Here is a 27,026-nt window from a genome sequence, read left to right on the forward strand (position 1 = left end):
GTAGAATGAATATTGTCACGTTTACAAAACCATTTGCCACTGAAATAAAAAGAAGTTTCACCATTAATATATAATGACATTCCTCTTAAAATGTGTGTTACCTCGAAAAGAGTGATCAGAATTCTTTGACCGACAAAAGGTGCATGCAAAAAAGTTAGTTGATTGAACATTAAGATAGGCTATATATGCTGTCCATGGTTGTGAAAATATTGGAATACCAAGCAAAAGGTTTACAATCAAGGATACTCTGCTAAAAAAGCGATACAAAAGCACAAATACGAAAGACTATTTAACTCACCTCTAGAGGAGAGTCTGGTTCGTCAAGGATGTTTTTTTCACACTGTATCCGCTGCATCGTCCCTGTAGCACTGGGGTCCATTATCAGCACGTTCTGACTACCAGCTCCGCTGAACTTACAGTCACTCTTTCTGGAGTCAGTCGTCCTGCACACCTCGTAATTGTAAACGTGTTGGAGAGTTCCTGTCCCCAAAGTGTCTGAGTAACGTGGTGGATAATACGGAATCACAGGGAGATTGGAGTGATACAGGACGCGAGACTGTCTCCATCTGTAGATTTTCACTGAGATAATAACCACTACACACGTGATGAAGAGGAAAGACACTACAGCCAGAGCCAGCACTAAGTAAAAAGTCAGGTTGTCGTTGTACTCCTTGTCGTGCGTAAAGTCAGTGAACTCTGACAGCACTTCCGGGAAGCTGTCCGCCACCGCCACGTTAACAACGACTGTAGCTGAACGAGAGGGCTGCCCGTTGTCCTCCACTATAACACTCAGTCTTTGTTTCACTGCGTCTTTATCAGTGACTTGGCGGATCATTCTTATTTCTCCATTCTGTGAGCCCACTTCAAACAGCGCCCTGTCTGTGGCTTTCTGCAGCTTATAGGAGAGCCAGGCATTCTGTCCAGAGTCCACATCCACAGCCACCACTTTAGTGACCAGATAGCCCACATCTGCTGAACGAGGCACCAGTTCAGCCACCAGAGAGCCACCAGTCTGGACTGGGTACAGAACCTGAGGGGGGTTGTCGTTCTGGTCCTGGATCAGTATTTTCACAGTCACGTTACTACTGAGTGGAGGAGAGCCTCCATCCTGAGCTTTGACTCGGAAGTGAAAATCTTTGATCTGCTCGTAGTCAAAAGAGCGCACTGCATGGATGACTCCACTATCAGCACTAACGGACACATACGAGGAGACTGGCACTCCGTTAACAGAGGAGTCCTCCAGTATGTAAGACACACGGGCATTCTGGTTCCAGTCAGCGTCTCTGGCTTTCACTGTGAATACAGAGAGACCTGGTGTGTTGTTTTCTACAATGTAGGCCTCATATGAGCTCCTCTCAAAGACAGGTGCGTTGTCATTCACGTCAGAGATCTGTAAAGTGAAAGTGACGCTGCTGGAGAGGGATGGCACGCCCTCATCAGAGCAGGTCACTGTGATATTATACTCAGAGGATCTCTCTCGGTCTAATTCACTGTCTGTCACCAAGCTATAGAAATTATTTGTAGATGATTTTAAATTAAAAGGCGTATTTTCGTTGATAAAACATTTCACGTTTCCGTTTTCTCCAGAGTCTTTGTCTTCGATGTTTATCATTGTCACAACTGTATTCAATTTGGCATCCTCTGAAATCACATTTGACTTCGACATTATGTTAATTTCAGGTTTGTTGTCATTTACATCTTGTACATCGACAATTAATTTACAAGAATCTGTGAGTCCTCCCTCGTCACTAGCGAGTACATTAATCTGATAATTTCGAGACTCTTCAAAATCAGTATTTCCAATTAAAATAACTTCACCTTTTTCCTCATTCACTTCAAACAGTTTCCTTGTAGCATCTAATGGATTTGCGAAAGAATATGTTATTTTGCCATTCGAGCCTTGATCTGCATCTGTAGCTGTGACAGTCGCTACAACTGTTCCTTTAGGTGAATTCTCAGTAACTGTAGCTTTGTATGTGGACTGTGTAAAAACAGGGGCGTTATCATTAACGTCTAAAACTGTAATAACGATCATCATTGTTCCTGACATCTGCGGCTCTCCTCCATCTACAGCCGTTAACACGAGAGATATCTGCTCCTGTTTCTCTCTGTCTAAAGGTTTCTGTAGAACCATCTCAACATTTTTATTTCCATCAGCGTGATTGTGAATTTTAAGAGCAAAATTATCTGTTGGTTTTAAATCGTAACTTTTAACACCGTTAATTCCAACATCGAGATCCACAGCCCTGTCTAACACAGATTTTGTACCCGTTATCGCTGACTCACTCATTTTGAATTTCATTTCTGTTCTTTCAAAGGTTGGAGCATTATCATTTACATCTGCAATTTGGACTGTGACAGTGTAGAACTCCATAGGATTCTCTAAGATAATCTGAAAATGTAAAGCGCACGGCGTCGTCTGTCTGCAGAGCGCCTCTCTGTCGATTCTCTCTTTGACGAGGAGGACTCCTCTTTCTCTGTTCAGCTCGATGTACTCGTCGCTGCTTCGGGTATAAATTCGAGCTTTACCAGACGTCAGACGCTTGGTTTGTAAACCTAAATCATGCGCTATATTACCTACTAAAGATCCTTTAGACATTTCCTCCGGTATCGTGTAACTGACCTGCCCGGTTACGCAGCCGATGGAAAGAAGAGAGAGAAACAACAGCGTCGGTCCTTTCATTGTTCTATCCGAGTATTTTCTCAGCGAGCTTCTACAGTCCGGTTATTGATTCCACAAAATGAAATCCAATCCAAGGTAAAGCATGGATGATGATATTAGAAAATCCACAAACAGGATAATCAGGCTCGATGGTCGATCTCTCTGACATCAAATATTTTGCAGATCTCGAGTGTCTGGTCTTTTCCGTCGTGTTCTCTGTGAATAATGTCGAGGATAGAGGGGAGGTGCTGATACAAACCTACTCAGAGTCATCAACAATCTGGTCAACAGCGTCCCTAAGAGTCCAAACTGCAATACTGCAGAAACCCAGCAGGATTTATACTACAGACCAGTCTGACACTGAAGAAAAAACAAACCCAAACACGGTAACAAGAGCCACGTCAGAAACGTCCTCTTTGCAAACGGCCAGACGCTAACTCAAAGCAGTTTGTGACTGATTACACATTTAGCTTGAATCTTCTGTGAGTATCATGTCAGTAACTACACGAACCATGACTGAAAGGATCAAAGAGTGGATGTTTAAGATATGTTTTTCACCAATAATCATACAAACAAAAAGAAGAATAAGGAAAGGTGAACTAGGAAATTAAAGTATTAGATAATGAGAAACATGGACAAAGGGAGGAAAAAAGCTGCCTAAAATTACGCTCTCCGAGGTGCTGAATTGAAAACAGATTTGATGACTAAATTTATGGCGATAACAATTTCAAGATAACATGTTCCAATTAAGATATATGAAACAGATTTAAACTATCGAACATATCCCTAAAAATATACTATTGTTAAACATTAAACCAAGTTTTCAACAAAGCTGTAGAGTTCACGGCCAAGATGAGCGTAAAAAGTATATGTATATATATATATATAATATATAATATAACACGAAAACATAAGTTGAAAAACGATCAAAACCAAGTCACAAGTCAAAGACAGGGTTTTTTACTGCCAATAAAAAAAATGGATCAATACAATTGCTAAAGAGAGTATTTTCATGATTTATGAAAGTTACTAAAAATCGGTAAGAACTATGGAAATCATTTTAGATGTGGAATTCTTGTAGCAAAGTATTTTCCAAATCAATTGATACAAGTTATACTATGAAAATATTCAGAGATTCATGTTGACGTTGTGTTAGCTCAAAATTAGATATGATGATGCTTTGACAAACAAAATATGAATTTTACCAAACAAAAAGGTTAATTGATATGTACTTTGTTTATGGGACACTGTCCATGGTTCTGAAAATGATGAAAATAACTTGAAACAGGTTACTATGAATGTAACTAAAGAATGAGAGAAACATGAACGCACAAAGGCAAAAGAAAAAAAAAATATATTAACCAACCTCTAGAGGAGAGTCTGGTTCGTCCAGGATGCTCTTTTCACTCTGTATCCGCTGCATCGTCCCTGTAGCACTGGGGTCCATTATCAGCACGTTCTGACTACCAGCTCCGCTGATCTTACAGTCACTCTTTCTGGAGTCAGTCGTCCTGCACACCTCGTAATTGTACACGTGTTGGAGAGTCCCTGTCCCCAAAGTGTCTGAGTAACGTGGTGGATAATATGGAATCACAGGGAGATTGGAGTGATACAGGACGCGAGACTGTCTCCACCTGTAGATTTTCACTGAGATAATAACCACTACACACGTGATGAAGAGGAAGGAAACTACAGCCAGAGCCAACACTAAGTAAAAAGTCAGGTTGTCGTTGTACTCCTTGTCGTGCGTAAAGTCAGTGAACTCCGACAGCACTTCCGGGAAGCTGTCCGCCACCGCCACGTTAACAACGACTGTAGCTGAACGAGAGGGCTGCCCGTTGTCCTCCACTATAACACTCAGTCTTTGTTTCACTGCGTCTTTATCAGTGACTTGGCGGATAGTTCTTATTTCTCCATTCTGTGAGCCCACTTCAAACAGCGCCCTGTCTGTGGCTTTCTGCAGTTTATAGGAGAGCCAGGCATTCTGTCCAGAGTCCACATCAACAGCCACCACTTTAGTGACCAGATAGCCCACATCTGCTGAACGAGGCACCAGCTCAGCCACCAGAGAGCCACCAGTCTGGACAGGGTACAGAACCTGAGGGGGGTTGTCGTTCTGGTCCTGGATCAGTATTTTCACAGTCACGTTACTACTGAGTGGAGGAGAGCCTCCATCCTGAGCTTTGACTCGGAAGTGAAAATCTTTGATCTGCTCGTAGTCAAAAGAGCGCACTGCATGGATGACTCCACTATCAGCACTAACGGACACATATGAGGAGACTGGCACTCCGTTAACAGAGGAGTCCTCCAGTATGTAAGAAACACGGGCATTCTGGTTCCAGTCAGCGTCTCTGGCTTTCACTGTGAATACAGAGAGACCTGGTGTGTTGTTTTCTACAATGTTGGCCTCATAAGAGCTCCTCTCAAAGACAGGCGCGTTGTCATTCACGTCAGAGATCTGTAAGGTGAGAGTGACGCTGCTGGAGAGGGAGGGCACGCCCTCATCAGAGCAGCTCACTGTGATATTATACTCAGAGGATCTCTCTCGGTCTAATTCACTGTCTGTCACCAAGCTATAGAAATCATTTGTAGATGATTTTAAAATGAATGGTATATTCTCGCTTATTTCACATTGCACTTTTCCGTTTTCTCCAGAGTCTTTGTCTTCGATGTTTATCATTGTCACGACTGTATTAAGTTTTGCATCCTCTGAAATCACAGTGGACTTCGACATTATGTTAATCTCAGGTTTGTTGTCATTTACATCTTGTATATCGACGATTAGTTTACAAGAATCTGTGAGTCCTCCGTCATCGCTAGCGAGTAAATTAATTTGAAAGTGTCTTGACTTCTCGAAGTCAATGTTTGCAATTATGGAAACTTCCCCGTTTGTGGGATTAATCTCAAACATTTTCCTTATATTTTCCAATGTATTAGTAATTGAATATAGTATTTTAGCATTAGAGCCTTGATCTGCATCTGTAGCTGTAATAGTGGCTACAACTGTTCCTTTAGAGGAATTCTCAGTAACTGTAGCTTTGTATGTGGACTGTGTAAAAACAGGGGCGTTATCATTAACGTCTAAAACTGTAATAACGATCATCATTGTTCCTGACATCTGCGGCTCTCCTCCATCTACAGCCGTTAACACGAGAGATATCTGCTCCTGTTTCTCTCTGTCTAAAGGTTTCTGTAGAACCATCTCAACATTTTTATTTCCATCAGCGTTATTATGGATCTTCAGAGCAAAATTATCTGTTGGTTTTAAATTATAGTCATGGACACCGTTAATTCCTACATCAAGATCCACAGCCCTTTCGAGTACGAATTTTGCCCCCGTGATGGCTGACTCGCTTATTTTAAATCTCATTTCATTTTTTTCAAATGTCGGTGCATTATCATTGATATCTGTGATCTGGACTGTCACACTGTAAAATTCCATAGGATTCTCTAAAATAATCTGAAAATGTACCGCACAAAGCACGGTCTCTGTGCACAGCACCTCTCTGTCGATTCTCTCTTTGACGAGGAGGACGCCTCTTTCTCTGTTCAGCTCGATGTACACGTCGCTGTTTCTCGTATAGATCGTGGCTTTACCCGATATCAAGCGTTTTATTTCTACCCCTAAATCTTGAGCTATATTTCCAACGAGAGATCCCTTCGCCATTTCCTCCGGTATAGAGTAGCTGACCTGCCCGAACACCGTGTCGACGAAAAGGAGAGCGATAAAGAACAGTACTTGCCGATTCATTGTTCAGCCCGTCTTTTTTTCCCCTGTGAAGCTCCACAAACCGCTTAAATCCAACAAAAAAAGCCAACTATTAGATTCCAATTTCAAATCCCAAATTACGAGCTGAAGTCACTGGATGTGATTCTCTTGCAAGAAGAAATCTCCTTTTTTTCGAAAATTATCCACAGCCCTGCATCTTCGTTCGTCTTCCGTCGTGTTCTGTCTGTGTTGTGTCGTGGTTACATGGGAGGTTTTGCAACAATCCTGCTCTCACTCATCAACACTCTGGTCAACAGCGGCCCTCAGAGTTCAAACTATAACACTGCAAAAAATCAACTAAGATTATAGTCTATGGTCACTAACAATAAACCACCTGGACATATGTTTTTAATACACCTACTATATGTGACTTTACAATCGGCTTCTCGCAGACATAAAATGTATTGTGTTGAAAATCAAACTCAAATCAAAGATATATATAAGATAATAGAAACAAACTAAGAGATGATGTGTTTGTCAGATTTCAAAGATAAATCAAGCGTCAGATGTACAACAGAGAAACTGAAAGACTGGAAGGGAAGACAGAGCTCGGAAAAAAGAGTTTTCCACAAGCAATGACAATTTTCAACAGTTAATTAGAAGAAAAGGTGAATATACTGATAATTAAACTGAGAACACAGGCATGTGTCTATACAATGTCGATTGGTATTACCACCCATAATGTCGCCGTCCGCTGTTCTGAAGTGAGTAAAGTGAATAAGAACAATACATCAGAAACACAGAAAGTGCCATATATTCCATAATATAAGCCTTTAGATTAAATATAAAACCATTCCTATTAAAAAACAAGTCATTGTTGTTGTCATATGATGCTTGAAAATAAAGAATAACAGTTGTGTTTGTTACTGAAACAGTATTAAAAGAGTCTAACCTCTAGAGGAGAGTCTGGTTCATCCAGGATGCTCTTTTCACTCTGTATCCGCTGCATCGTCCCTGTAGAACTGGGGTCCATTATCAGCACGTTCTGACTACCAGCTCCTCCGAACTTACAGTCACTCTTTCTGGAGTCAGTCGTCCTGCACACCTCGTAATTGTACACGTGTTGGAGAGTCCCTGTCCCCAAAGTGTCTGAGTAACGTGGTGGATAATATGGAATCACAGGGAGGTTGGAGTGATACAGGACGCGAGACTGTCTCCACCTGTAGATTTTCACTGAGATATTAACCACTACACACGTGATGAAGAGGAAGGAAACTACAGCCAGAGCCAACACTAAGTAAAAAGTCAGGTTGTCGTTGTACTCCTTGTCGTGCGTAAAGTCAGTGAACTCCGACAGCACTTCCGGGAAGCTGTCCGCCACCGCCACGTTAACAACGACTGTAGCTGTACGAGAGGGCTGCCCGTTGTCCTCCACTATAACACTCAGTCTTTGTTTCACTGCGTCTTTATCAGTGACTTGGCGGATAGTTCTTATTTCTCCATTCTGTGAGCCCACTTCAAACAGCGCCCTGTCTGTGGCTTTCTGCAGTTTATAGGAGAGCCAGGCATTCTGTCCAGAGTCCACATCAACAGCCACCACTTTAGTGACCAGATAACCCACATCTGCTGAGTGAGGCACCAGTTCAGCCACCAGAGAGCCACCAGTCTGGACTGGGTACAGAACCTGAGGGGGGTTGTCGTTCTGGTCCTGGATCAGTATTTTCACAGTCACGTTGCTACTGAGTGGAGGAGAGCCTCCATCCTGAGCTTTGACTTGGAAGTGAAAATCTTTGATCTGCTCGTAGTCAAAAGAGCGCACTGCATGGAGGACTCCACTATCAGCACTAACGGACACATACGAGGAGACTGGCACTCCGTTAACAGAGGAGTCCTCCAGTATGTAAGAAACACGGGCATTCTGGTTCCAGTCAGCGTCTCTGGCTTTCACTGTGAATACAGAGAGACCTGGTGTGTTGTTTTCTACAATGTTGGCCTCATATGAGCTCCTCTCAAAGACAGGTGCGTTGTCATTCACGTCAGAGATCTGTAAGGTGAGAGTGACGCGGCTGGAGAGGGAGGGCACGCCCTCATCGGAGCAGGTCACTGTGATATTATACTCGGAGGATCTCTCTCGGTCTAATTCACTGTCTGTGACGACGGTAAAGAAATTATTTGTTGTTGATTTAATGGCAAAGGGAATATTTTCGTTTAAAACACACATGACCTTGCCGTTTTCATTCGCGTCTGGATCTTGTATGTTCAGCATGGTCACGACTGTCCCTGGTGTTTTGTTTTCAGATACTGTGTTTGACTTAGACATGATGTTAATGGTTGGAGGGTTATCATTTGTATCTGTCACGTCCACAATCACTTTACACGCATCGGATAATCCCCCCTGATCTGACACCTGCACATCTAGCTCGTAACGTCGCCTTTTTTCGTAATCTACATTTCCATCTAAGGTCAGTACTCCGCTATCTGGACCGATTTTAAATAGACTCGCCGCTCCAGATTTTGAAATTGTGTATGTTACTTTCCCGTTATTGCCTTTATCCACATCAGTAGCCATTACTGTAGTTATTACAGTGCCGATAGGAGCGTTCTCTGTCACACTCGCTTTGTATTCTGCTTTTGAACAAACGGGAGGATTATCATTAACGTCTAACACTGTTATGAGAATCTGCATGGTCCCCGAGAGCTGTGGTTCACCACCATCCACAGCCGTCAGAATTAATGATATATGCTCATGTTTTTCCCTGTCTAAAGGTTTCTGCAAAACCATCTCGACGTGTTTAGTCCCATCACCGCGAATGATGGTTTTCAGAGCGAAATTATCGCTGGGTTTTAGGGCGTAGCTGCTCAACCCGTTGACACCAACATCATCATCTATTGCTTTCTCTAAAACAAATCGTGCCCCTGTAAGAGCTGATTCGGGAATTTCATATTTCATTTCTCCTCTCTCAAATGTAGGAGGGTTGTCGTTTATATCGGTAATTTCGACGGTCACCGTGTAAAACTCCATTGGGTTTTCGAGGATCATTTGAAAATGGAGCGCACAGGGCATTGTTTGCCCGCAGAGCGATTCTCTGTCTATTTTCTCTTTAATAAGGAGCACTCCTCTCTCTCTCTTCAGTTCAATATATTCTTCACTGCTACCGGTGTAAATACGGGCTTTGCCAGACTTCAATCTCTCCACACCCAAACCTAAATCCTGGGCTATATTGCCTACTAGAGCCCCCTTTAACATTTCCTCGGGAATAGAGTAGCTGACCTGCCCGCACACTGCACTGAGAGAGAGCACTGAGACAAACAACAGCACTTGCCATCCCATCGTTCCGGTCGGCTCGTCTGTGAAGGAAATAAATAAATCCTCTGTTTCTTCAACGCAGGTTCTGATTTTGACCTGATTATTCACGTATTTTGTCCTGAAGATGAGAATTATCCAAAATAAAGGAACAAAAGAATCCCATTATACTGTCCACGCTCATGTAAATCCCGACTGTTAACTGGCTCTCTCCATTTCGAAACATATACTATGAGATGTGGAGGGGGAGGGGGGAAGGGGGGGGGGTTTGCTGGAACAGGGGAGGTGCTGGAACAAATGCTTCATTAGCAAATCGATGGCCAACAGCGTCCCTCTCTGTCCACTGAATTGAACTACAGGGTGTCTCATGCAATCACAATAAAGAAATAAAAAAATCATATACATATATATGTAACAAATGTTTGCTGAGAAACGTTTTAACGGATTTGAAACTGATTAAAATACTCGAATTTGTGTGTTTCTGTATAACCTACGCAATATAACGTACTGCAAGGAAGAACTAATAATAGAAACCAGAATATAAAACAATAATACAATCAAACAAAAAGTATGAACACCCAGGCAACTATATAAACCATTAATAAAGACTAAAAAAGGGAAATGTAAAGGATTTCTCCGTGGACCATCTCCATTGTATTTGGCAATCTATCATTTGCACTGCCGTGGATCTAACATACAAATTATACTGTGCAAACTAATTTCCAATTTCAATAGAACCCATTAGACATCAAAATGAATGAAAAAGATTTGTCAATTTTGTTTTTGTTCATTAGAAACCAAGCACACACCCAATAATACACATAAAAGGAAGACAGAGATATATGGAGAAAAAGAAATATCAAAAGAGACAAAGAGAGATAGAGGGATAAAGAGATATATAGACACAAAAAAGTAACATGACTGTTCTGTGCGCTGTCCATGGTACTGAATCAAAAGAACTGAACATCAGTTTGCAAGCAGAGCTAAAATAGTATATGCAACTGAAACACTGATATTGTCTAATTCACAAGAATAGGCCTGAAAACGAATGGACGAGTCTATAACTCACCTCTAGAGGAGAGTCTGGTTCGTCCAGGATGCTCTTTTCACTCTGTATCCGCTGCATCGTCCCTGTAGAACTGGGGTCCATTATCAGCACGTTCTGACTACCAGCTCCGGCGAACTTACAGTCACTCTTTCTGGAGTCAGTCGTCCTGCACACCTCGTAATTGTACACGTGTTGGAGAGTACCTGTCCCCAAAGTGTCTGAGTAACGTGGTGGATAATATGGAATCACAGGGAGATTGGAGTGATACAGGACGCGAGACTGTCTCCACCTGTAGATTTTCACTGAGATAATAACCACTACACACGTGATGAAGAGGAAGGAAACTACAGCAAGTGCCAGCACTAAGTAAAAAGTCAGGTTGTCGTTGTACTCCTTGTCGTGCGTAAAGTCAGTGAACTCCGACAGCACTTCCGGGAAGCTGTCCGCCACCGCCACGTTAACAACGACTGTAGCTGAACGAGAGGGCTGCCCGTTGTCCTCCACTATAACACTCAGTCTTTGTTTCACTGCGTCTTTATCAGTGACTTGACGGATCGTTCTTATTTCTCCATTCTGTGAGCCCACTTCAAACAGCGCCCTGTCAGTGGCTTTCTGCAGTTTATAGGAGAGCCAGGCATTCTGTCCAGAGTCCACATCAACAGCCACCACTTTAGTGACCAGATAGCCCACATCTGCTGAACGAGGCACCAGTTCAGCCACCAGAGAGCCACCAGTCTGGACTGGGTACAGAACCTGAGGGGGGTTGTCGTTCTGGTCCTGGATCAGTATTTTCATAGTCACGTTACTACTGAGTGGAGGAGAGCCTCCATCCTGAGCCTTGACTCGGAAGTGAAAATCTTTGATCTGCTCGTAGTCAAAAGAGCGCACTGCATGGACGACTCCACTATCAGCACTAACGGACACATACGAGGAGACTGGCACTCCGTTAATAGAGGAGTCCTCCAGTATGTAAGAAACACGGGCATTCTGGTTCCAGTCAGCGTCTCTGGCTTTCACTGTGAATACAGAGAGACCTGGAGTGTTGTTTTCTACAATGTTGGCCTCATATGAGCTCCTCTCAAAGACAGGTGCGTTGTCATTCACGTCAGAGATCTGTAAAGTGAGAGTGACGCTGCTGGAGAGGGAGGGCACGCCCTCATCAGAGCACGTCACTGTGATATTATACTCAGAGGATCTCTCTCGGTCTAATTCACTGTCTGTCACCAAAGTAAAGAAATTATTTGACGTTGATGTTATTGTGAAATGAGTATTTTCATCAAGAGCGCAGTGGACTTTGCCATTTTCATTTGAATCTGGATCCTGAATGTTCATCATTGTCAGAACCGTGCCTGGCTTAACGTCCTCTGATATACTCGATGACGCGGACATAATATTAATAGCTGGTGGGTTATCATTTGTGTCCAGCACCTCAATTACAACTTTACATACGTCTGAGTTACCACCTTCATCTGATGCTTGGACGTCTATTTCATAATGTCGAAATTTCTCATAATCAAGTTTTCCCATTAACATCACAACACCGCTTTCCTTCTCTATTTCAAATAATTCTAATGCTCCCTTTGGAGCATTAGAAATTGAGTATGTTATGTGTCCGTGTGGACCTTCATCTGCATCAGATGCGCTCACTGTGGTTAGAACAGTTCCCTTTCCCGAGTTCTCTTTTACTTTAGTCGTAAACTCTGCTTGACTACAAACAGGAGCGTTATCGTTAGCGTCCAGTACGGTTATGGTAATCAGAATGGTTCCCGAGAGCTGCGGCTCGCCTCCATCTGTAGCAGTTAATATTAGAGACAACTGCTCCTGCTTCTCTCGGTCGAGATGCTTCTTTAAAACCATCTCAAAATTTCTACTGCTACCTTTTCTATAAGGATTTAAAATGAATGTGTCACTTGAGCTCAGCGAATAGTCACGGAGCCCATTGATACCCACATCGTCGTCAAGTGCTTTTTCTAAAATATATTTCGATCCTATTTTAGCCAGCTCACTGATTTCAAATTTAATTTCACTGTTCTTAAAAACGGGAGAGTTGTCATTGATGTCGGTGATCTCGACAGTGATGCTGTAAAATTGCATTGGATTCTCTAAAATTATTTGAAAATCAAGAGCACAGGGCGTCGTCTGTCCGCAGAGCGTCTCTCTGTCGATCCGCTCTTTGATTACAAGGACTCCCCTTTCTTTATTCAGCTCGATGTATTCTGTACTGTCTCCGGTATATATTCGAGCTTTTCCGGATTTCAGCCGTTTCACATCCAAACCCAAATCCTGCGCTATGTTACCGACCAAAGATCCTTTGGCCATTTCCTCAGGGATGGAGTAGCTGACCTGCCCCGAAACCAAGCTGAGGGAAACAAACGACAGAAACAACAGTACTTGCCGTGTCATTGTTCCCTCCGACATATCCCGGTGCATGAAAGAGTGGTTTCAAATCCGTTTTTCAGTCAAAGAATGTTCCACAAAAAAATCTGTAAAATAATCCACAATCCACAGTCGCAAGAAGGCACACAATTCTCCTGCTATCTCCGTGTTTGATCCTCTCCTTTTTCCAAGCTGTGCCTTTCGGTCATGCAAGTCTATTTCTTCCTCGGTAACGTTCAGAAATGATGGGGGAGGTACAGCCACACTGAGCTCTGAAATCTCAGACGCCTGGCCAACAGCGTCCCTCCGAGTTGGATGCACTGAACTACATATGCACAAGCTTGTTTTTTTCTGATTTGCAAGTGGTTGATTACAATAACCGGTCAAGTTTGTTAATTTTGACTACTCACTATTAATTGATAAAACAAGAACTGCGCATTTAAAAATGATATGATACTTTCTTGATACAGGAACACATTTGAAGCATTCCGTTTTACACAAATACACAGACAAATAAGCCAAGGAGCTCGACACACATGTGTGCACAATGAGCCAGCTACGAAAGAATTATGAATTAAGTCGTATGTTAGTATGCATGACAACAAAAGGAACAAATTGGAAATTAAGGTCATTGCAGGAGAAAGTGCTTGTTTTGAGTGTCTGATTATTTCAAAACTATTGTTTGTTGTTCTTCTATCCTTAAAAGTTTATGCTTATCAAATAATTTCATTCATTCCGTTTTATGTGTGCTGGTAATGTTTAGACTGATGCTCAAATCACAATTATAATTGTCTGGTAAAAATATATTTAAATTAAAATCAAGTATCTAATGGTCAATTATTTTGAATGGTAATTGCATAAAACTCTAGGGAAAAATGCAAAACTTTATATAATTTTCAAACACAATTGCAAAAAGAAAAGTGACTACCGACAGCCTGCTACATAAAATCCACAAAAAGCAAAGGCAGATAAATCAAGTAATCGTTTGATATTAAAGTCTTCGCTCGGAAAATGAATTTCTGGGTGTTGTCCATCTCGTAAACTTCAGTTTGATCTCTCTCGTGTCTGAACAGAAAAAAGAGGTTCTGCCTAATCTGAATAAACTCTGGATACTTGTTTCACCGACCAACAGCGTCACTTAATATCCAAAGCATGAACAAAGGCAGATATTAAAATGTTTTTGTTATGCATTCCGGTAGAGATTAACTAGTTTTGTTAATGAAAACCCACAAAAAAGACATTACCATCTTTCAAGATACCACAAAAAATAACACTATGTTTACAACTAGTGAATTTAATTTATCAACAAAATAACTGTTAACTGTTATTTCTCAGTGAAAGGAACCGGACATTAAATCACCCTGCAGATGCATTCTTCAACATATATGGACTCACACACACACTCACTCACTCAACCACTACTGCAAACTCCCTCCTCAACAGAGAATGAAGCAGCAGCTCAAAAGGAGCAGTGGAGCTGTCCACGAGTTATGGTTCTGAAAATGCCTCACAAGTTACTAGTTATGGACACAAGGGCACCCACTCTTTACTAACCTCTCTGAAAAACCACAGATATAACTTTAATCAATAAGTTATGGGCCTCACCTCAAGAGGAGAGTCTGGTTCATCCAGGATGCTCTTTTCACTCTGAATCCGCTGCATCGTCCCTGTAGCACTGGGGTCCATTATCAGCACGTTCTGACTACCAGCTCCGTTGAACTTACAGTCACTTTTTCTGGAGTCAGTAGTCCTGCATACCTCGTAATTGTACACGTGTTGGAGAGTCCCTGTCCCCAAAGTGTCTGAGTAACGTGGTGGATAATATGGAATCACAGGGAGATTGGAGTGATACAGGACGCGAGACTGTCTCCATCTGTAGATTTTCACTGAGATAATAACCACTACACACGTGATGAAGAGGAAGGAAACTACAGCCAGAGCCAGCACTAAGTAAAGAGTTAGGTTGTCGTTGTACTCCTTGTCGTGCGTAAAGTCAGTGAACTCCGACAGCACTTCCGGGAAGCTGTCCGCCACCGCCACGTTAACAGCGATTGTAGCTGAACGAGAGGGATGCCCGTTGTCCTCCACTATAACACTCAGTCTTTGTTTCACTGCGTCTTTATCAGTGACTTGGCGGATAGTTCTTATTTCTCCATTCTGTGAGCCCACTTCAAACAGCGCCCTGTCTGTGGCTTTCTGCAGTTTATAGGAGAGCCAGGCATTCTGTCCAGAGTCCACATCAACAGCCACCACTTTAGTGACCAGATAGCCCACATCTGCTGAACGAGGCACCAGTTCAGCCACCACAGAGCCACCAGTCTGGACTGGGTACAGAACCTGAGGGGGGTTATCGTTCTGGTCCTGGATCCGTATTTTCACAGTCACGTTACTACTGAGTGGAGGAGAGCCTCCATCCTGAGCTTTGACAATAAATACAAGCTGCTTGATCTGTTCATAATCAAATGAGCGCACTGCATGTATAACTCCAGTTTCAGAGTTAATAGATACATAAGAAGACACTGGGTTGCCACTGACCTGTGTTTCCTCTAGAAGGTATGAAATTCTTGCATTTTGATTCCAATCAGAATCTTGTGCGCTCACCGTGAATATTGACATCCCAGGAATATTATTCTCAATGATATCAGCAGAATAATTCGGTTTGGTAAAGACTGGAGCATTATCGTTTACATCAGATATTTTGAGGTGTATAGTTACTTTAGTGAAAAGCGGAGGTGACCCTGAATCAGTAGCACTTATAGTTATGTTGTATTCTGGTTTTGATTCACGATCAAAGGGTACATCTGAAAGCAAATTATAATAATTAGTCAAAGATGATTGGATTTTAAATGGGAGATTGGGATCCACCGAGCATGTTATTTGACCATTTCTTTCAGAGTCAGCATCTTTTACATTAAAAACAGCTATAGTCGTGCCTGGAGGGACATCCTCAGAAATCAGATTGGTGAATGACATTATATTTATAGCTGGAGCATTATCATTTATGTCAGTGACCTCAACAACAACTTTGCTTGCGTCACTTAATCCACCCTGGTCTTTTGCGATCACTCTTATTTCATATTTTTTGTCTTTTTCGAAATCAATATTATCAGCAACTGTTATTTTGCCAGATAAACTGTCAATCTTAAACATTTCCCTAGACTTTCCCTTTACATTTGAGAAAGTATATGTAACTAGGCCATTGGACCCACTGTCAGCATCTGAAGCATTCACAGTAGCTATATAGGTGCCTATAGCTGCATTTTCTGTCACAGAGGCAGTGTAAACTGTTTGATTAAATACAGGAGAATTATCATTAACATCTAGAACAGTGATATCTATGATTACTGTACCAGATCGCTGTGGAGTTCCTCCATCTAATGCTATCAGCTTTAATGAGAGGTGTGGGTTCATCTCTCTGTCTAATGACTTCTGTAAAATCATTACAGCGAATTTGAGTCCGTCTGCGTTCGAGTGCTGCTTCAAAGCAAAATTATCATTAGGCGATAAAACATAATTTTGCAGGCTGTTCAGCCCCGCGTCGGGATCATATGCGCTTTCTAAATCGAAATGCGATCCCATCGTTGCAGATTCGCTAATTTCTAGGTTTATCACATTATTTTTGAAAGTTGGCGCATGGTCATTTATGTCTAATATTTCTACCGTCACCCTGTGCAGTTCAATTGGATTCTCTAAAATAATTTCAAAGCTGAAACTACACGGTGTCACGTCTCCACAAAGCTCCTCTCGGTCTATTCTCTCATTCACGACGAGTATCCCTTTGTCTGTTTTCAGCTCAGTATACTGGTGGTTCTCCCCCGTCACGATGCGGGCGCGACCAGAACGAAGCCTTTTCAGATCCAAACCAAGGTCTTGTGCTACGTTACCGATTAGCGAACCTTTCTTCATCTCCTCCGGTATCGAATAACGGATTTGGCCGCTGACGGTAGAAATCATGAAGACAAAAATGAAGAGTTGCAATGCAAGTGTCCAACACGACAGCCATTTTCCGCATCGAAGCTGGCGTATCCCCATGTCGTTAAGAATCGAATCCAAATGAAACAGTCAATTAAATCCTTCAGCCAAACACGTAGATGCAAGGTATTCACTCCAGTTCAATATAGCTGCATTTCTCTTCAGCAGAATTGTTCGAGTATTCAGACAAGAACACGCCGTGTCAGAGCAACTGTGGATGTGTCGGACGCCTCCTTATACGAGGGCTGTGTTTTCCTCCTCCTGCCTTTCTCTCCTCTATCACAGTCGTAACAACACTAAACTCTGTTTTACTGATCAACAGCGTCCCTTAGAGTCCAAACGGAGGCAAGAACATGGATAACCAGAATTGGGTTATGAATTAAATACAATGCAATCCACTGTGTGAACCAACAGAGAGAGAACAAAACTAGTGGAACTAATAATAATAATAAAAGGAGCGTCTTTAACCAGAATACACAATCAAACCACATCCTCCAAGATCATTTGGGTGGGATGCTTTCCCTGGTGCTGAATAAGAACGCATGGTGCAGGGTAGTTCACAATTAATTCAACATTAGACACAATAAAAAAACACGATACGATTCTTAATTACTTAACTAACCTCTAGAGGAGAGTCTGGTTCATCCAGGATGCTCTTTTCACTCTGTATCCGCTGCATCGTCCCTGTAGCACTGGGGTCCATGATCAGCACGTTCTGACTACCAGCTCCGCTGAACTTACAGTCACTCTTTCTGGAGTCAGTCGTCCTGCACACCTCGTAATTGTACACGTGTTGGAGAGTCCCTGTCCCCAAAGTGTCTGAGTAACGTGGTGGATAATATGGAATCACAGGGAGGTTGGAGTGATACAGGACGCGAGACTGTCTCCATCTGTAGATTTTCACTGAGATTATAACCACTACACACGTGATGAAGAGGAAGGAAACTACAGCCAGAGCCAAAACTAAGTAAAAAGTCAGGTTGTCGTTGTACTCCTTGTCGTGCGTAAAGTCAGTGAACTCCGACAGCACTTCCGGGAAGCTGTCCGCCACCGCCACGTTAACAACGACCGTAGCTGAACGAGAGGGCTGCCCGTTGTCCTCCACTATAACACTCAGTCTTTGTTTCACTGCGTCTTTATCAGTGACTTGGCGGATCGTTCTTATTTCTCCATTCTGTGAGCCCACTTCAAACAGCGCCCTGTCTGTGGCTTTCTGCAGTTTATAGGAGAGCCAGGCATTCTGTCCAGAGTCCACATCAACAGCCACCACTTTAGTGACCAGATAGCCCACATCTGCTGAACGAGGCACCAGTTCAGCCACCAGAGAGCCACCAGTCTGGACTGGGTACAGAACCTGAGGGGGGTTATCGTTCTGGTCCTGGATCACTATTTTCACAGTCACGTTGCTACTGAGTGGAGGAGAGCCTCCATCTTGAGCTTTCACCACTAGCTGAAGATCTTTAATTTGCTCATAATCAAACGAGCGCACTGCATGAATAACTCCAGTTTCACTGTTAACGGAGACGTAGGACGAGGTTGGATTCCCACTGATCTGTGTTTCCTCTAGAAAATACGAAATTCTGGCGTTTTGATTCCAATCAATATCTCGTGCCTTCACGGAAAATATAGACATTCCAGGGGAATTGTTTTCTGCCACGTGAGCAATGTAGCTAATTTGATCAAATGACGGGGCGTTGTCATTCACGTCAGAGATTTTCAACCGTAATATTGTTGTAGTTGACAAAGATGGTGATCCTGAATCGGCCGCCCTAACAGTTATGTTGTACTCTGGCACAACTTCTCTGTCAAAACGTGACTCCGTTAATAATGCATAGTAATTCGTTAATGTTGATTTTATTTTAAAAGGGAGGCTTCTGTCTGTTGTGCAAATAATGTGACCATTTTGTTCTGAGTCTGCGTCAATCACATTAATTATTGCAACTGTGGTGCCCACGGGAGAATCCTCCGGCACTGGGCTAGAGAATGACATCACATTTATGACAGGTGCGTTATCATTTACGTCTATAATCTCGATCAGCACCTTGCTGGAATCTGTCAAACCTCCTTGGTCCATAGCCTCAATCATAATTTCGTATTTCTTATCTCTTTCATAATCCACTTGCCCTGACAGAATAATGGTTCCTGTTGTGCTGTCTAAATGAAATATGTCTGCCAGCTGCGCTTTCATATTTGAAAACCTATATGTTACCTGACCGTTTGATCCACTGTCTGCATCACTTGCATTCACTGTGGCGATATAGGTGCCTTTTGAAGCATTTTCATGAACAGCAGCCCTGTATAGAGACTGGTTAAATACGGGGGGATTATCATTAATATCAAGCACTGTAATATATATATTTACTGTACCGGATCTATGCGGAGTTCCACCATCAACAGCGATGAGCCTCAGGGATATTTTTGGCTCGGTTTCTCTGTCTAATGGTTTTTGTAAAATCATCTCGGCATATTTTCGACCATCCGGACTTGAGTGTTGCTTCAAATTAAATATGTCATTGGCAGATAGAATATATTTCTGCAGAGCGTTACTGCCCGCATCTGCGTCCTCCGCACTAGCTAATAAAAAGCGCGACCCCAGTGCAGCTGACTCACTTATTTCAAATGTGATTTCATCGTTTGCAAAGGTAGGAGAGTTATCATTTATGTCAGTTATTTCCACTGTTATTCGGTGCAGCTCCATCGGATTTTCTAAAATAACCTCAAAGCTGAAGCTGCACGGTGTCACGTCACCACAGAGCTGCTCTCGGTCTATTCTCTCGTTCACGACTAGGATGCCTTTGTCTGTTTTCAGCTCGGTGTACTGGATGCTTTGTCCGGTCACGATACGGGCACGGCCAGAACGGAGCCTTTGCACATCTAATCCAAGGTCTTGAGCTACATTACCAATAACTGAGCCTTTTTTCATCTCCTCTGGAATTGTATACCTTATTTGGCCGGATACGATGTGACCGAAACACCACAGGAACAGCAGAAAAAGCATTACTGGCCTGCAATACAAACGCCATTTTACGCAGGAGGGAGGATTATTTTCCAACGCCATTGCACAAAAAAGAAAAGATACTATACCAAGAGCCTGCTACATAAAATCCAGAAAAAACAGAGGCAGTGAAATCAAGAAATCCTTCGATATTAAAGTCCTTGCTCCGAATGAATTTCTGGCTGTTGTCCTGGTTAAGTGCAGTATGATCTCTCTCGTGTCTAAACAGAAAACTGAGGTTCTGCCTCCGCTGAATCAACTCTGGATTTTTGTTTCACTGACCAACAGCGTCCCTTACTGTCCAAAAGCATGAACGTCATGAACACAAGCAGAATATAAAATGTTTTGCCATGCATTCCGGTAGATATGAGCTAGGTTTGTTAACAAAAACCAACACAAAATACATTACCATCCTTCAAGATAAAACACAAAAAAAGACTATGTTTACAAATTGTGAATTTCATTCATCACCAACATAACTGTATATCTGTCAGGGATATAACCAAACATTTAATCACCCCGAAGATGCACTCTGCAACATATGGACTCACACACTCACTCACTCACCCACGACTGTAAACCCCCTCCCCCGCAGAGGAATATGCAGCAGCTGAAAACGGGGAGTGGAGCTGTCCACGAGTTGTGGTTCTGAAAATGCCTAACGAGTGGACACAAGGGCACCCACTGTTTACTGACCCCTCTGAAAAAGCACAAACATAACTTTAATCAATAGATTAAATGCCTCACCTCAAGAGGAGAGTCTGGTTCGTCCAGGATGCTCTTTTCACTCTGTATCCGCTGCATCGTCCCTGTAGCACTGGGGTCCATTATCAGCACGTTCTGACTACCAGCTCCGCTGAACTTACAGTCACTCTTTCTGGAGTCAGTCGTCCTGCACACCTCGTAATTGTACACGTGTTGGAGAGTTCCTGTCCCCAAAGTGTCTGAGTAACGTGGTGGATAATATGGAATCACAGGGAGGTTGGAGTGATACAGGACGCGAGACTGTCTCCACCTGTAGATTTTCACTGAGATTATAACCACTACACACGTGATGAAGAGGAAGGAAACTACAGCCAGAGCCAGCACTAAGTAAAAAGTCAGGTTGTCGTTGTACTCCTTGTCGTGCGTAAAGTCAGTGAACTCCGCCAGCACTTCCGGGAAGCTGTCCGCCACCGCCACGTTAACAACGACTGTAGCTGAACGAGAGGGCTGCCCGTTGTCCTCCACTATAACACTCAGTCTTTGTTTCACTGCGTCTTTATCAGTGACTTGGCGGATAGTTCTTATTTCTCCATTCTGTGAGCCCACTTCAAACAGCGCCCTGTCTCTGGCTTTCTGCAGTTTATAGGAGAGCCAGGCATTCTGTCCAGAGTCCACATCAACAGCCACCACTTTAGTGACCAGATAGCCCACCTCTGCTGAGCGAGGCACCAGTTCAGCCACCAGAGAGCCACCAGTCTGGACTGGGTATAGAACCTGAGGGGGGTTGTCGTTCTGGTCCTGAATATTTAATTTCACGGTCGTATTACTGCTCAAAGGTGGGGAACCCCCATCCTGTCCTTTTACTAGAATATTTATAGTTTTAATTTGCTCATAGTCAAATGATCGCACTGCTTGTATATCTCCAGTTTCTGCGTTAACAGATATGTAAGTGGATATGGGGTTACCGTTCATCTGAGTGTCAATGAGCAGGTAAGAGACACGTGCGTTCTGCCCCGAGTCAAAGTCGTGTGCCTTTACGGAAAACACAGATAATCCTGGTGAGTTATTTTCCATAATATTAGCTTCATAATAACTCTGTTCAAATACAGGGGCGTTATCGTTGACGTCAGAGACTCTAAGTGTTATGGTCTTGTTAATTGAGAGTGGTGGGCTCCCGTCATCCACGGCAGAGAAAGTTATATTGTACTCAGGATTACGCTCCCTGTCAAGTGCACCGCTTGTTACCAAAGTGTAATAATTCTTTAGAGATGACTGGATTGTGAACGGGATATTGTCTTTAACTGAGCAGCTCACTTTGCCATTTTTGCCTGAATCTACATCTTTAACGTTAATTATTGCTACAGTGGTTCCACTCGGAGAATTTTCGGGGATGGTAGTAGAAAACGAGGTGAGTGTTATTACTGGCGCATTGTCATTTACATCCGTCACCTCAATTATGACATTTGTTGATGTGCTTTGTCCACCTTGATCTTTTGCCAGCACAGAGATCTCATATACTTTATTCTCTTCATAATCAATAACACCGTTTACAGTCAAATCACCGCTGTTTTCATCCAGGAGAAATAGTTCCGCAACATTACTGGACATGCGATTAAAGTGATAAGTGACACGACCGTTCATACCTTCATCTGCATCTGTTGCGCTCAAGCTCACCACTAAGGTTCCTTTTGGCACATTTTCTCTAACAGACGCCTTGAAAATTGCCTGCGTAAAAACGGGAGCATTGTCATTTGTGTCTCGGACGGTTACATGTATTTTTAGTGTCCCTGAACGCTGTGGTTCCCCCCCGTCCACAGCAGTAAGCGTGAGAAGCAGCTTTTCTTCTTTCTCTCGATCTAAAGCACCGGAGAGATACAGCTGTACATATTTATGACCATTGGGGCTGGACAGGATCTTTATATTAAAATGCGTCGTTGGGTGTAACGTATAGCCATGTAAAGCGTTTATACCCACATCTAGGTCGGTGGCACTCACTTGTAATATTTCGGTACCTGGGAGAGCAGATTCGAGTATTTCTAAATGCATTTCTTTCTCGTGAAACACGGGTGCATTATCGTTTACATCCAACACCTCCACTACGACGCTGTGCAGTTGCATTGGATTCATCATTATCATTTCAAAATTTAAGCTACAGGGCGATGTCTGTCCACAGAGCTGCTCTCGATCTATTATTTCTCCAACGACCAGAGTCCCTTTGTCTACATCCAGCCGGATATACTCGCTGCTATCACCACTAACAATTCGGGCACTTCCTAATTTCAGTCTTTTAGCGTCGATACCCAGATCTTCAGCCACGTTTCCGACAAAGGAGCCCTTTCTCATCTCCTCTGGGACAGAGTAGCGGATCTGGCACACCGTCGCCTCGATGAGAAAAACAAGGATGAAGGCCCGTACTTGCCTTTTAAGCGTGGATCCGCTACTGATACGAATCATATTCACGAGGCAATCCGCCATAAAAAAGGGTCCAAAACAGTTTGCTTATTATCCCGTATATCTCCTCTGCTGATGTGTTTGTAATCCGAAGCGGGGCAACGAATAAATCTGTACATCAACCGGAATATGTAAGCACCGTGTGTCCTGCTCTCCACTGTGCACTAAGACGACGACTGGAGGTGTAGCTGCATTTCAAAGGCTTCACATTTGCTTCGAAGGGAAACAGCGGCCCTCAGAGTCTGATATGAAAATAACAAGAGCAGCCACAACAGAAAGGGGAGGGGGGTCTAAAAATTATGTTTCATTCAATTTGTGCATAAGTTAGTTGCATAAAAAAAATGATTCCGCTCACAAGATGCTTGAATGGCAGTGACAAATTGGGAGAGCAAAATTCAGTGGAGCCACGATGTAGTTTGTTAGTGAAAACCCACATTGGTGGTACTAATACATTTACGAATTTCATCCAGACTCTGCAGAGGACAATGTAAATGTTCTAATCAAAACAGACAAAAACTCAGAGACATCATTATAGATTTATATCAGCTGATAGCGTCACAATGTGCAACGTCCTCACTGCCTCCTTCCCTTTTCAGTCAACTGGCTTTACTCTGATTTGAAAAAGTAACTACAAATAATAATAACACCATTCGAAGAGTCAAAGAGAAGCCACAGGAAAAAAATAACCTACATGTAATCTAGAAATACACTAAGCTTTTGATGAATGATGGATCAACAAACTCACCTCAAGAGGAGAGTCTGGTTCATCCAGGATGCTCTTTTCACTCTGTATCCGCTGCATCGTCCCTGTAGCACTGGGGTCCATTATCAGCACGTTCTGACTACCAGCTCCGCTGAACTTACAGTCACTCTTTCTGGAGTCAGTCGTCCTGCACACCTCGTAATTGTACACGTGTTGGAGAGTCCCTGTCCCCAAAGTATCTGAGTAACGTGGTGGATAATATGGAATCACAGGGAGGTTGGAGTGATACAGGACGCGAGACTGTCTCCATCTGTAGATTTTCACTGAGATAATAACCACTACACACGTGATGAAGAGGAAGGAAACTACAGCCAGAGCAAGCACTAAGTAAAAAGTTAGGTTGTCGTTGTACTCCTTGTCGTGCGTAAAGTCAGTGAACTCCGCCAGCACTTCCGGGAAGCTGTCCGCCACCGCCACGTTAACAACGACCGTAGCGGAACGAGAGGGCTGCCCGTTGTCCTCCACTATAACACTCAGTCTTTGTTTCACTAAGTCTTTATCAGTGACTTGGCGGATCGTTCTTATTTCTCCATTCTGTGAGCCCACTTCAAACAGCGCCCTGTCTGTGGCTTTCTGCAGTTTATAGGAGAGCCAGGCATTCTGTCCAGAGTCCACATCCACAGCCACCACTTTAGTGACCAGATAGCCCACATCTGCTGAACGAGGCACCAGTTCAGCCACCAGAGAGCCAGCAGTCTGGACTGGGTACAGAACCTGAGGGGGGTTATCGTTCTGGTCCTGGATCAGTATTTTCACAGTCACGTTGCTACTGAGTGGAGGAGAGCCTCCATCTTGAGCTTTCACCACTAACTGAAGCTCTTTAATTTGCTCATAATCAAACGAGCGCACTGCATGAATAACTCCAGTTTCACTGTTGACGGAGACGTAGGACGAGATTGGATTCCCACTGATCTGTGTTTCCTCTAGAAAGTACGAAATTCTGGCGTTTTGATTCCCATCAATATCTCGTGCCTTCACGGAAAATATAGACATTCCAGGGGAATTGTTTTCTGCCAGGTGAGCAACGTAGCTAATTTGGTCAAATGACGGTGCGTTGTCATTCACGTCAGAGATTTTCAACCGTAATATTGTTGTAGTTGACAAAGATGGTGATCCTGAATCGGCCGCCCTAACAGTTATGTTGTACTCTGGCACAACTTCTCTGTCAAAACGTGACTCCGTTAATAATGCATAGTAATTAGTTAATGTTGATTTTATTTTAAAAGGGAGGCTTCTGTCTGTTGTGCAAATAATGTGACCATTTTGTTCTGAGTCTGCGTCAAGCACATTAATTATTGCAACTGTGGTGCCCACGGGAGAATCCTCCGGTACCGGGCTGGAGAATGACATCACATTTATGACAGGTGCATTATCATTGACGTCTATAATCTCGATCAGCACCTTGCTTGAATCTGTCAAACCACCTTGGTCCATAGCATCAATCATAATTTCATATTTCTTATCTTTTTCATAATCCACTTGCCCTGAAAGAGTTATGGTTCCTGTTGTGCTGTCTAAATGAAATATATCTGCCAGCTGCGCTTTCATATTTGAAAATCTATATGTAACCTGACCGTTTGATCCACTGTCTGCATCACTTGCATTTACTGTAGTGATATAGGTGCCTTTTGAAGCATTTTCATGAACAGCAGCCCTGTATAGAGACTGGTTAAATACGGGGGGATTATCATTAATATCGAGCACTGTAATATATATATTTACTGTACCGGATCTATGCGGAGTTCCACCATCAACAGCGATGAGCCTCAGGGATATTTTTGGCTCGGTTTCTCTGTCTAATGGTTTTAGTAAAATCATCTCGGCATATTTTCGACCATCCGGACTTGAGTGTTGCTTCAAATTAAATATGTCATTGGCAGATAGAATATATTTCTGCAGACCGTTACTGCCCGCATCTGCGTCCTCCGCACTTGCTAATGAAAAGCGCGACCCCAGTGCAGCTAACTCACTTATTTCAAATGTGATTTCATCGTTTTCAAAGGTAGGAGAGTTATCATTTATGTCCGTTATTTCCACTGTTATTCGGTGCAGCTCCATCGGATTTTCTAAAATAACCTCAAAGCTGAAGCTGCACGGTGTCACGTCACCACAAAGCTGCTCTCGGTCTATTCTCTCGTTCACGACTAGGATGCCTTTGTCTGTTTTCAGCTCGGTGTACTGGATGCTTTGTCCGGTCACGATACGGGCACGGCCAGAACGGAGCCTTTGCACATCTAATCCAAGGTCTTGAGCTACGTTACCAATAACTGAGCCCTTTTTCATCTCCTCTGGAATTGTATACCGTATTTGGCCAGATGCGATGTGACCGAAACACCACAGGAACAGCAGTAAAAGCAATACTGGCCTGCCATAAAAACGCCATTTTACGGAGGAGGGAGGATCATTTTCCAACGCCATTGCACAAAAAAGAAAAGATACTATACCAAGAGCCTGCTACATAAAATCCAGAAAAAACAGAGGCAGTGGAATCAAGAAATCCTTCGATATTAAAGTCCTTGCTCCGAATGAATTTCTGGTTGTGTTCCTCGTTAAGCGCAGTATGATCTCTCTCGTGTCTAAACAGAAAACTGAGGTTCTGCCTCCGCTGAATCAACTCTGGATTTTTGTTTCACTGACCAACAGCGTCCCTTACTGTCCAAAAGCATGAACGTCATCAACACAGGCAGAATATAAAATGTTTTTTGCCATGAGATGAGCTAGGTTTGTTAACAAAAACCAACACAAAATACATTACCATCCTTCAAGAAAACACACAGAAAAAGACTATGTTTACAAGTTGTGAATTTCATTCATCACCAACATAACTGTATATCTGTCAGTGATATAAAGTGAACATTAAATAACCCCGAAGATGCACTCTGCAACATATATGGACTCACACACTCACTCCCTCACCCGCCACTGCAAACCCCCTCCTCCGCAGAGAATTGAGCAGCAGCTGCAAAGGGGCTGAGGAGCTGTCCACGAGTTGTGGTTCTGAAAATGCTTAACGAGTGGACACAAGGGCACCCACTGTTAAC

At 43.0% G+C, this 27,026-nt stretch overlaps 9 protein-coding genes across 12 annotated transcripts in view; all 9 read right to left on the bottom strand.

Moving 5' to 3' along the window:
* The window catches only part of LOC133012097 (protocadherin gamma-A11-like), a 250,455-nt gene that overhangs the window by 104,634 nt on the left and 118,795 nt on the right, over nucleotides 1–27,026 (bottom strand). The gene's annotated exons all lie outside the window — the stretch shown is intronic.
* LOC133012111 (protocadherin gamma-A5-like) lies at nucleotides 290–2,689 on the bottom strand. The gene has a single exon (XM_061080087.1). The coding sequence runs from the start codon at nucleotides 2,681–2,683 to the stop codon at nucleotides 290–292; it is 2,394 nt and encodes a 797-aa protein (XP_060936070.1). The 5' UTR covers nucleotides 2,684–2,689.
* LOC133012101 (protocadherin gamma-A5-like) lies at nucleotides 4,020–6,413 on the bottom strand. Its single transcript, XM_061080077.1, has one exon. The coding sequence runs from the start codon at nucleotides 6,411–6,413 to the stop codon at nucleotides 4,020–4,022; it is 2,394 nt and encodes a 797-aa protein (XP_060936060.1).
* On the bottom strand, nucleotides 7,309–9,705 carry LOC133012113 (protocadherin beta-16-like). Its single transcript, XM_061080089.1, has one exon. It carries the CDS (start codon nucleotides 9,700–9,702, stop codon nucleotides 7,309–7,311), a length of 2,394 nt encoding a protein of 797 aa, XP_060936072.1. The 5' UTR covers nucleotides 9,703–9,705.
* Nucleotides 10,700–13,141, bottom strand: LOC133012170 (protocadherin gamma-A2-like). The gene has a single exon (XM_061080152.1). It carries the CDS (start codon nucleotides 13,139–13,141, stop codon nucleotides 10,700–10,702), a length of 2,442 nt encoding a protein of 813 aa, XP_060936135.1.
* On the bottom strand, nucleotides 14,684–17,053 carry LOC133012171 (protocadherin beta-16-like). Its single transcript, XM_061080153.1, has 2 exons — nucleotides 16,745–17,053; nucleotides 14,684–15,457 (listed from the first exon to the last, which is right to left on the bottom strand). The coding sequence occupies exons 1-2, from the start codon at nucleotides 17,051–17,053 to the stop codon at nucleotides 14,684–14,686; spliced, it is 1,083 nt and encodes a 360-aa protein (XP_060936136.1).
* On the bottom strand, nucleotides 17,685–20,129 carry LOC133012100 (protocadherin gamma-A1-like). Its single transcript, XM_061080076.1, has one exon. It carries the CDS (start codon nucleotides 20,127–20,129, stop codon nucleotides 17,685–17,687), a length of 2,445 nt encoding a protein of 814 aa, XP_060936059.1.
* Nucleotides 20,626–23,225, bottom strand: LOC133012172 (protocadherin gamma-A10-like). Its single transcript, XM_061080154.1, has 4 exons — nucleotides 22,872–23,225; nucleotides 21,906–21,920; nucleotides 20,814–21,569; nucleotides 20,626–20,676 (listed from the first exon to the last, which is right to left on the bottom strand). Exons 1-4 carry the CDS (start codon nucleotides 23,223–23,225, stop codon nucleotides 20,626–20,628), a joined length of 1,176 nt encoding a protein of 391 aa, XP_060936137.1.
* On the bottom strand, nucleotides 23,387–26,403 carry LOC133012173 (protocadherin gamma-A7-like). Its single transcript, XM_061080155.1, has 3 exons — nucleotides 26,031–26,403; nucleotides 23,968–24,743; nucleotides 23,387–23,464 (listed from the first exon to the last, which is right to left on the bottom strand). Exons 1-3 carry the CDS (start codon nucleotides 26,401–26,403, stop codon nucleotides 23,387–23,389), a joined length of 1,227 nt encoding a protein of 408 aa, XP_060936138.1.

The sequence above is a fragment of the Limanda limanda genome, chromosome 10 (assembly GCF_963576545.1).
Source record: "Limanda limanda chromosome 10, fLimLim1.1, whole genome shotgun sequence".
Classification (NCBI taxonomy): domain Eukaryota; kingdom Metazoa; phylum Chordata; class Actinopteri; order Pleuronectiformes; family Pleuronectidae; genus Limanda; species Limanda limanda.